The sequence below is a fragment of the Pagrus major genome, chromosome 7 (genome assembly GCF_040436345.1).
Source record: "Pagrus major chromosome 7, Pma_NU_1.0".
NCBI lineage: Eukaryota > Metazoa > Chordata > Actinopteri > Spariformes > Sparidae > Pagrus > Pagrus major.
Genome location: NC_133221.1, coordinates 3,321,682 through 3,332,904, shown reverse-complemented (window position 1 = coordinate 3,332,904; position 11,223 = coordinate 3,321,682). Strand labels below are relative to the sequence as shown.

General features: G+C 42.8%; 1 protein-coding gene across 1 annotated transcript; it reads left to right on the top strand.

Moving 5' to 3' along the window:
- Positions 1-134: 134 nt before the first annotated feature.
- Positions 135-4,913, top strand: LOC140999954 (ras-related protein Rab-7L1-like). Its single transcript, XM_073470552.1, has 5 exons — positions 135-287; positions 1,299-1,370; positions 1,471-1,652; positions 2,962-3,083; positions 3,727-4,913. The coding sequence occupies exons 1-5, from the start codon at positions 167-169 to the stop codon at positions 3,848-3,850; spliced, it is 621 nt and encodes a 206-aa protein (XP_073326653.1). The 5' UTR covers positions 135-166; the 3' UTR covers positions 3,851-4,913.
- The last annotated feature ends 6,310 nt before the right edge of the window (positions 4,914-11,223 follow it).

The window sequence follows — 11,223 nt, the reverse complement described above, 5'->3', positions numbered from 1 at the left end:
AAAAGGTAGCAAAGGTAGCAAAGGTAGTAAAGGTTGGGTGAGTAGATGCACAGACAGGCTCTAGAGGAGTGGGGGATAGTAGAAGTATAACTTTGTCTCATAGACCACGTCGCCTGACATGGACTTTGAGCCGTGTCATGACGTGTTGTCATCTGACAAGAGGAGGATGATGACCGAGCACGTGCTGAAAATCCTGGTTGTCGGTGATGGAAACGTTGGCAAATCCTCCTTCGTGCATCGCTACGTCAACGGACACTTCAACGAGGAGTACAAGATGACAGTTGGAGGTACGGCTTAATATTTCATAACGGCTGAAAACGTTGTTCCTCCGGTTCTCTGGATTTTCATGCTATCAGTTGTCCTGTTTGTCAAACAGGCGAGACCTTTCTTACATTCTTTGTGTTCACTGAAGCTTCAGTGTCACCAGCTGTTTAAACACATCTCCTGACACTGCAGCTCAGTTTCTCAAATCACTTTACACAAAACTGAAAAACGTATGAGTATCTCTCACAGAGCATCAACTTCATTTCCTTTTTCTCCTTTTTTTCTCAGATTTTTGGGGGTTTTGTGTCTCAGACTGTCGCCATATTGTAAAACAATACTGTTACGATCACAGTGACAGAATCATTGTATCAGAATTTTTGCTCAAACTGGACTAAAAACCCACGGCCCAGCTTCCTGCAGTGCAGTCAGCCTGTAAACTTCTGGTACTGCAACATTGTTAGAGTTCAAACCACATTTGTGCAGATTTCTTTAGAAATATTGGCTCGCCTTCCTCCTCCTCTTCCTCTTGCTCTCACTCCTCCTCTCTGTTCTCCACCTCTTTTATGCTCTGTCAGGTGACTGACGCGACCAATTTGTAATCCGGGCCAGTGTTTTCCAGGTGAACAGGTTGTTGATCGTGCTATGAGCTGCGTGCAGCCACGCGGAGCTGGAGGACGGCTGTAGCTCTGCAATGCCCATAAAACAGCTGGATGCTGCACATGTGGATCAAACAGGAGTAAATGGAGGATTTGTTGGTCTGTTCTCAGCAGCAGAGGAGATTAAAAATGTTCAAAATATCCTGATCCTGTCATGTTTTTGCTTTTTAAACAGTTCAATTGAAGAATTTTTTCCATTTAAGAATGAAAGTCTGAGTTTTGGGGTTTAAATCTAACAGCTAAAGTTTTCCCCATGTTGAGTTTTTTTTATTTTTGACCTTGCGCCTGTTTCAGTTCTCTCACTTCTGCCTTATTAACCTCGATTCCCCTTTTTCAATTCCTCTTTCTCTAATCTCTTAAATTTCTTTGTCTCTCTAGTGGAGTTTTCTGTGAAGGTGCTGCAGTGGTCAGATAAAGAAAAGGTGCGACTGCAGCTGTGGGACATCGCAGGTACAAAAACATTTCACAGTAGATGCTCACATGAGCAGAGAGAGAGGGTCGGGATGTATAGATGGATGGACGACACTGTAACTTGTCCTCCCTCCTCCAGGCCAGGAGCGTTTCATTTCCATGACCAGGATCTACTATAAAGGCGCGATGGGCTGCGTGGTGATGTTTGACGTCACCAGCTCATCCAGTTTCCTCAGCTGTCGCCACTGGAAACAGGACCTGGACAACAAAGCCATGCTGCCCAACGGAGAGTCCATCCCCTGCATCCTGCTGGCCAACAAGGTGATTCAGTGCAATTACTGTAACTAATGAATGATTTACCTTGAAGGCCTTCTGGCTCAGTGTTAATAAATGGATCAGTGTACTGCTGCCTGATGGATCAACACTTCAGCCTAAGCTTCTCAGCATTTATGTTGAAGCAAATGAATAAATAACTAATTAAATGTAATTAAGGAGGTGAGATTGCTGTGGTTTTATAAGTCACTGTGTTTCTATGACTGTCTTTAAAAAACAACCTTGATAACCAAACATTTTATAAAGAGCTTTTTCGAATTGTTCTGCAGAGGAATGTTTTCTGTTTAGTAGGGTAACTAAACGAGGAGATAAATGAATAGAGGAAACATAATTTCATGCAGACGGGCGGAAAGATCACAATTTATAACTCAAATGAATTCAATCAAACAAAGTTAAAGCTTTAGTTTAGTCCCTGGAGTCAAAACTAAACATGGAGAAGCAGCGTTTAGTTATTATGCGTCAACACATCTGGAACAAACTCCCAGAAAACTGCAGGTTCACTCCAACTCTCACCTCTTTTTTCTATTCTTGTCTCTTTTAAACCTCTTCTATTTTAGCCTACTTTCCAATTTCTTAACCTGTGTTAATGTTTTGTTTCTTGATGTCTTCCTACTTGTTTTTAAAGTCTTTTAAATGCAATTTTATGCACCTGTTTGAGTTGCCATGTGTCTGAATTGTGCTGTACAAATAAAACTTGCCTTGCCTTGGTAAGACTGGAGAAACCAGGGAGAACAAGCTACATTTTGAAAGTATCCGACCAAAAGAATCCCATTCAGGCCTTCCTCCAAAGCCACAAAACACATGGAAGCTCACTGCCTGAACACCGACTGTCCTGTGACTCCCGCTGGCCAGCAGGGAGATTTGTGTTAGCAGCTAGTTTGCTGTGCTTTTGTAGTACTGATAAATAAACAACGCTGTTAAATGCCTCGATCATAAATGCAGGTCACAGAGATGTCCTGAACATGCCTCAGTCTGTGCAGCACATCGCTGTCATTGCTAACCATGTCCAACTACCTCGTCTCTCATTCACATGTAAGAGAACACCTGACATTATCATAATGAATGTAAATGAGGAACGCGGCTATTGTTAGAACCCACCGCTGTCAAGGATAGCCTGTTAGCATCGGGACATTTTAGATGCACTTTCTCTGTCATTCTTGTGGCAACTCGTGCGCTAATGGCTTTAGCAATACATGCATTATGTGGAAGACTGCAGCAGGGGTTTCTTTTTTGCTTATGATGACTAAATAAATGACCATCTCTGTCTCTGTCTCTGTCTCTGTCTGTCTCTCTGCAGTGTGACCTGTCTCAGCGGGTGGTGTCAGCCGACAGCATCGACAGGTTCAGTCAGGCCAACGGCTTCATCGCATGGATGGAGACTTCAGTTAAGGACAACAAGAACATCGGAGAGGCTATGAGGTAACTGGAGATCAAAAAACCAGGACACAGTTCAGCTGAAGTTACAGTAAATGTTCAGATAATAGACGGACGGTCCACGAAATAAATACAAACATAAGCTTAAATGCTTAGTGAGTTTAAAATCCCATCTTTGTTTTGGAAGCGAGCGACAGAGAGACCACAGGATGTTTCGTGAACACTTAAAACTTCCTCGTAGTCACTTTAAAAGAACAGCTCACCCAAAATGAAAATTCAGTCATGATCTACCGACCCCACGGACCTGTAGTCCACAAGACTTTTCTGGAGCTTCACAGCAGAACAGCGTAGCAACATTGTCCTAAAATTGCTCCATGCAGATCGTCTGGTGTTATTCACGTCTCTGAGAGCCCCAAGATCCCAAATTGATTTGAAAATTTGAAACCATGTGTCGTGGACGTAAGTAACGGGCCTCCGGAGACTTGGATTATGCTGGACAAGCTGTATGGAGCCATTTATTTAATTATTTAATTAATTACGACTATGAAACTTTCCCTTGACTTTTCTATCAGCATGGGGCTGAATCTTCCCTTTTGGGTGAACTTATCCGTTAAGAGGCCGGATAAATCGATTGCTAAATAAAAAAATCAATTTTGATTCATAGAATTGACTTTCTGTCGTGTTTCAGGAGGCTGGTGCAGAAGATTCTGTCTGTTCAGTCCAGTCTGGACCCGCTTCAACCACCCGGACCTCAAGACGGCGTTTGTCAACTGGACACGGAGTGCAACAGCAGAGGAGAGAGCTGCTGCTGAATCACCGTCTGAGCAACTCATCGCACTGTTCGACTGACCCAACTGACCCAGCTGACTAACTGCTGTCGTCTAGGTGATGTTGAGAGGCAGACAGTGATGACAAGCAGGAGAGAGGGAGGCATGAAGAGGAGCAGACGGAGCAGAGGGAAGGTGTGTGATGCTTATTAAATGGACGGCCTCTCGGTGTGAGAACGAGGTGTGCAGCGTGCTCAGCGCAGCCGCCAAGCCACCTCCTCCAACAGGCTGAGTCAGTCAGACACATGGCGTCCCCGTGCTAGCGAGCTGTTTGTGTGTTTGAGCGTATATGCCAGTTAGACAAATGGTGTGTGGGTGCTGTTGTGTTTGTTTCATGTGTATTTCTGTGTTGTCAGATGAAGGCACATGAATGTGCATGTGCCTGGAGACGTCACACACATCCTGTCAACGCTCTGCCTTCGCTTTGTCAACATGAATCCACTCTTTTAAAGTCAAACGCAGTCTTTTTCTAAACAAGCTCTGGAAAAGTGTTTGTTCCTGCTTAAAGAGCGATAATCATCTGAAAAATAAATATAAAACATCTTTATTATTGACAGAAATACATCAATCAGCAACATTATCATTGCAATAAAATACAAAGCGACCCGTCAGACCAATCTGTTGTAGAGGTGCAAAGTGTAAAGATGTATAAAGTATAATAATGTGTTTTAATTAATCTATTAATGATGCACTGATCGTGATCCGACGGAGACTCAGATGAAGCTTCGTAGTCCACAAAACATTTCTGGAGCTTCACAGCAGAACAGTGTCAGGTGAACAGCGGTGGAATGTAACTAAGTACATTTACTCAGGTTTTGTACTCAAATACAAATTCGGGATACTTACACTTTACTTACTTTATTTCTGTTTTATGTAACTTCCGACTTCTACTGCACTACATCTGAGAGGTTACTTTTCACATTGCAGTTTTCCATGCCCTTCCTGTCCAGTGAAAGTATCTCAAAGAATTTTGATTTATGATTTGAATTGTTCCTGTATGTGTTGAGCAAATTATCCTTCTTACACTAAATAAAATATTTTAAAACCCTCTTGGATTAGCAGGAAAATGCATCGGCACAAAGCTGAAAACGGCTGCTTTTCTTTTTGATCTGAATACTTCTTCCATCACTGAGTGTGAGTTACATTTCTTTACAACCTGCCTGCTGGGTTGTGATATTTTGTGTTGAAAGGTAATGTCAGGTTTTGACGTGAACTTGATGCGAGAGGAAATGTCGGGATGAGCCAGGAGGGGAAAATGAGCATCCACAGGAAGCGAAGCTGCACAACAGGTCCATCGTGGTCAAACCTTCGCTCTGGAGAAAAAAATGTTCTACAGATGGACGAAAAGACAGATGAAGACAAGAAGGTCGACCCCAGTCCCATCAGGTTTTGGTCTAGTTTGCAGCCTACGTGCATGTGTGTGTCTGAGGAGAATTATTTTGGTTGTGCGTGTGTTGCACCTCAGTGTGGGTTTTTCTGTCTCTGTATGTGTGGGCATCTATTCTCATCAGTGAGTCGGAGGCAGGCAGAAGCTCTCGGCGGTGACTCAGTCGTCCATACGTGCTTCAGTCCTGGTGAACACTTCAACAAAGCAACCTGATTTTGGACTTTTTGTTATCGTGGCCAACTATCAGGATGTAGTTTCCATCGCCCAATGAGTGTGTCATCGTGCCTCACTCACAGCGTGTCAACACTTACAATGGCCCCTTTAACGGGACTCGTTAGCTCTAAATAGACACATTTATTGTCAAGGAGAGCTTTTTATCTCTCTGCTGCCGGTTTTAAATCTCATACTGTGAGAAATGGTGATAATTTGCTATTCTCGCCAGGCTATGCTTCTCCTGTTCAATGATGAACACTGAGAATTTGTACTTTCAAAATCCTATCTTCACACAATCGACAAAACTGTCCCACAAAGTATTAAGGATGGCTGTCAGTTGAGGTTTGTGTGGATGCTCTCCATATAACGTGGTCGCATAAATGTTACAACTAAAAAAATGCGCTGAAGCTGAAGCGTTCAAAGTCGTGACAGTTCAGATTTGCTTAATGTTGCTGGTGATGGATTGAAAGAGGAGTAAAATAATCGATTTACGTCAGGCTGGAGCGACCGTCTTTGAACAGAGGAGGTGGACTACGACTTTACTAATCACCCACCTACAATGCTGTACTGAGTTCTCTCCCCAGACAGCTTAATAACCATTCACACCTGGGCTCACCTAGCCCTAGCAACCCACATGAAGGCCCGGTTTAACCAACGACCCTCAAGTGGCCCTAACGACTCTGAAACTCAGAGCTCACACTGTCCTTCATCGACATCTTAAAGAAACAATCTTTAAAATCCACAGATGGAAATCATGACAATCTTATCACAAAATACCTCGACACTGTCTTTTTTTTTAAATGCATCTGATTGTATCAATGTTTCTCCACTGCATCAAACATTTATTTAGAGCTTTATTTCTCTACCTGGTCAACAGAGTGGACGATAACAATGCAGTCTGGCATCAACACATCAACTCTTATTCTCAGCCTCAGTGCTCAGCAACCTTGACACTTCAGAAGCATCAGCGTAGGAGGCCTCCTACCACCTCATGAATGCTGACTGAGTGGCCTCTCACATATAAGAGCTGTCTCCAGCTCTGAGCATGAACTGTTCGTCCTGTGTCTCGTTCACACTACAACATGTGCTGCTCCTAAAAGGCATGGTTTGTACATGTTGGCTTCATTGCCTTGCAGAATTAACGCAAGAGCACTCGAGGGCCTTGAGACAAGACGTCAGCAACCTAACCTTCAAGGAGTCGCTCGGGGGCTGATGGTGTTTCACCCTTTACTTAAGAGTAGCACAAGCAAACAGACGACTGCATCATGGATTACGTTTGTTTTATAACTGAATTTGATAATGAGTGAAGAGCACACGTTATCTGAATCAGCCGCAGGTGTGCTGTGATGAAGGCTGCATGACGAAAGTGACAAGTCTGCTGTTGTGTTTCCACAAAGGAAGCTTTGTTTTTTATCCTTGTGTGTGTTTATTCTTCTTATGTGCTCATTTTGATTTATTTTATTTTACTTCCTCAGTAGTGTTGCACAAAAAAAAGGAGATAAGTGTTAATTAAAGCCACTTTTTGTGCGAACGAAGAATAAAATGCATCAGTTGTGACTAAGAAAAGTCTGATGAATATTCACAGGGTTTGACTTTTCATGAGCGGGCTGAATGACAGCAAAGCCTCATTTTTGGGGGGATTGTTTGTCGGTGGTTCGTATGAAGTATAAAAAATGCATCACTTGTGATTAAGGAATGCCTTATTATTATTCACGGGGGTTGACGTTTCATGAGCAGGCTCAGTGACAACACATTTGATGACGCTGGGACACCGTGCCATCGCATGTAGGAAGATTCATTTTGGGGGATTGTTCATGTCGGGGATTCTTCAACCCGGCAGATCCTCGACCATCTGCTGATGGCGAGTCACAGACAGAAGGAGGCGGGCAGAGAGACGGTGGAGACGGAAAGGATAAAAAGACCAAGAGAAAAGAAAAAAAAACACTGTCCAGGTCAAGTAGCCTGGTCACTGACTCATTCATCAGTCATAACCAGGTTCAAATAATCTGCTATGTCGGTTGCCAGGAGGAAGGCCTCGGCTTGGATGATTATGGACAAGCTCAATTTGAAAAACATGTATAAATTATGATTATATCTATTTAAACAGTTGAATCAGTTGAGCTAGCCTACTTCTTGAGTGTAGAGTGAGATGTTGAACAGTCAGCCAAGAATGATGGAAAAGGTTAAAAAGTAAGTATGAAGAGTAAAAAAAATACTTAAAAATCTAAAAGTAATGGGTAAGCTAACTAACCTAGTGGATTATATCAGTTGAAATAGTTAGCTTAAAGTACGGGATAAATGGTTGAAACAGTTAGATGTTATGGTGGTTGAAATAGCATAGTTAGCTAAAGATATCCTAGGCCTACTGGATAAATGAAATAGTTAGCTAAACGTAATGGATATATTATTGAAATGGTTCTTAAAGTAGCCTAGCCTAATGGATAGTTGAAGTAGGCTAATGGATAAATTAAATAGATATCGGTATATTGTTGAAATTGTTAGCTTAAAAGTGCTGTTTATGAGAAAAGTTGATTTTTGAGCCTTATTTCCAACTTGTCGAAAACTCACGCTTTCGAAAGGTGGAGGTGTTCATCAAGGGGAACCCAGCTGAGTCCCTCTGATGTGGCTGGGGTAAGATCTGGCATGATTACAGTCTGTCTTCCTGTGGATTTGTTCCTGCATTAATTGTGAAGGCTAAGTAGCCTCTGTGAGCACTGCAGGACACTCCACTTCCCCGTGTCTCAATTTTCTTGCCTGTTAAAGTTGACAGGCTGATTCTCTAACCTCTAAATTAAAACAGCAGCCACCACGTCAGGGGAACGCTATGAAAAGCAATGTCTGATAAGAAGCCCACATGACGTCTTAATTAGATGTTGGTGACACACTGTTGATGTTATGACCTTCAAAGTGGAGCTCCAAACATTAACATCAGCCTTGAGCCGGGAAGAAACTTTGCAACTGTAACAAAATCTGGGTACGTGCATGATAACTTAAAGCTACAGGGTGAAAACAGGGATTTAGAGAGAAAAGCATTTATTCAGGGCTTTTTTGTTGAAGGACTAATGAAATAGTTAACTGGATTTAGTTTTGGAAATAGACAGAAATGATGGCATAGCATCAAAGGTTCATACATACTTTATTCCTAGTGAGATGCATGGACACGAGCCGGAGAGAGACAAACAGAGAGGACTGGATTTACACGAGGAAAGAGAAAAGAAACAGTGAACAGAGAAAGACTGCGATGGCAGTAGAGAGACAGACAGGCCGAGCGACAGTAAGAACAAGTGAAAGCAAATAAATGAGCGATGCCAAGAGCACGTGACGGTGGTGTTATCATCCAGCCTTTCATGGGCTTCTGGATCTTACACCTATCTACCCATCAATATGTCTCAGATGCTGTGCCAAAATGTGGCAAGCAGCCATGAAAAAATGTGTTATTATTATTTTTGGATAGTGTTTATTAATGTACTTTCTTTCTGTCTAACTATGACACCTGTTCTGGTGATACAAAGTCCAATTATATTATTATTATTGTTATTATTTTAATTCCATCTGAAAGGTTGACTACTACATAAGATTTCACTCTTTAACATCAAGCCAAAGTGGAGGTGGTATAAATCTGCCACACACAAACCACATTTATATAATTCATACGTGTAAATTACTACTGTAAGATGCAAAAACACATCCATCTATCATCGTCAGGATCAGAGTCGTTTTTATTGCCAGGTGAGTTTTCACATACGAGGAATTTGCTGTGGTCAAAACAACAAACAATACTACAAATAACTGAAAGATGTAATAAAAAATAGAAATATAGAGATGAAAAATAGACAATTACAATGTCATTAACAACATACTGGCAGTAAGAAAGAAACATGTTATTATTATAGAATAGAATAGATTTTTATTGTCATTGTCTCAAAAACAACGAAACATGGATGGCAGCTCTTTGTTTGACAATATAAAATATAAACAAGTATAAAAAAATAAATAAAAATAGTATTAAAATATATACAACAAGATAAATAGCACGAGGTTCAAGTGGATATTTACACAGGTAGTTATTTAAACGAGGTGGTAGTGGAGGGGTTACTGCACTTCAGTGAGGGAGGGGTGAAGGGGACGGAGGGTTGTGCATTTCACTGCCTGTGGGAAGAAAGTGCTCTTCAGTCTGTTTGTTTTAGATCTGACTGATCTGTATCTCTTCCCAGAGGGCAGGGGGGGGAGAACAGGTAATGTCCGGGCTGAGTGGGGTCCCTAACAATACAGCTGGCCGTCTTTTGCAGTCGGCCAGTGTAAATGTCTCTGAGAGGGGGTGGTGTCGTCCCGATGACACGCTCCGCTGCCCTCACCGCCCGCTGCAGGCCCTTCCTGTCCTGTGTTGTGCAGCTGGAGAACCACACCGTGCAGCAGTAGGTCAGGAGGCTTTCTATCGCTGACCGATAGAAGAGTGAGATTTTGGATTTCCGGGAATCCACAATCGGTCCCTTGGTTTTCGAGGTGTTTAAGTCCAGGTTATTGTCCGAACGCCATTCTGTCAGATGCTGAATCTCCTCCCTGTAGGCTGACTCGTTGTTATTTGTCATCAGTCCTGTTATGGTCGTGTCATCGGCAAATTTGACGATGGTGTTGGTGGTGGTGGGTGGGGGAGCAGTCATGGGTGAAGAGGGAGTAGAGGAGGGGGCTGAGGACACACCCCTGTGGTGTGCCAGTGTTCAGGATGAGAGTGGATGATGTGCGGCCTCCCATCCTGACGTGTCGTGGCCTGTTGCTGAGAAAGTCCAGTATCCATGTGCACAGTGAACTGCCCTAAGCCCAGGTTGCTCAGGTTGTGGATTAGTTTGTAGGGGGGTGACCGTGTTGAACGCTGAGCTGAAGTCCACAAACAGCACTCTTACATACGTGTTGGGCCGATCCAGGTCTTTATCCCCTGCCACATGCTTCTGGAGTTGTTGCTTTATAAGGCATTATTTTAAGGCCATCACAGTTTGAAAGGTTGTTGCCATTTTTATTTTGACGGATTGAGAAAAATCTGCTGTTTCTCTGTTTGTGACTGAATAAAGCTAGTGCACTCAGGAGGGGGTTAGCATATAGCCTACCTTTAGACACCCTCCATGTCCATAAAAAAACATTTTCAGAGGCCATTTTCTCGCTTTAAATAAACCACAAACTAGATAATAAGCGCCATTGTTCGTTGTACTGAAATGATCTGTCGCTGACTCGTCATCACCGCCTCTGGGGCCACTTGCCTGCTGCACTTTGATGGACTTCCGCGTTACCATGCCTCTAAAACGTGACCCGGCAGATTACAAGCGCTGTCGAACCGACCAATGGGAGCGCTGGATTGGAGTCACGTCGCCGTTCACGTTTACCAGGGTTTATGGTGCGTTCTGAGACAGTGGGAAATACGATTGAGTAGACTTTTTTTTAACGTTGTATTAAGGTTTTTGGAGGCTCTCGGGCGTCAAATACAACCAAACACGCTTCTTTCTAATCGTGTATCTGGCCGCTGATTCTGTTATAACCGTTACCTCTCACATTTAGCTCAAAAGTACACTTAACGCTGCGATATTGTAAACAAATCGAAACGACTCAATCTGAAAAAACAATTCATAGTCCCACTTCTTACAGATGCTATCCCACGTGCGCAATACTGTTGTATTTTTCAGAAACGTCAATAACTCTGCACGCGAGACCGCTTTCTTTCGGCAAGTTGTGTTTTAACCGCCGTGCCCTGAACGCAGCGTGAGAATGG

Bases quoted from the DNA above. Each gene is read 5' to 3' on its own strand.
- LOC140999954 (XM_073470552.1), top strand. From the start codon at position 167: ATGATGACCGAGCACGTGCTGAAAATCCTGGTTGTCGGTGATGGAAAC. The intron at 1,653-2,961 runs GTGATTCAGTGC...GTCTCTCTGCAG, and splicing joins GCATCCTGCTGGCCAACAAG to TGTGACCTGTCTCAGCGGGT. The intron at 3,084-3,726 runs GTAACTGGAGAT...GTCGTGTTTCAG, and splicing joins AACATCGGAGAGGCTATGAG to GAGGCTGGTGCAGAAGATTC.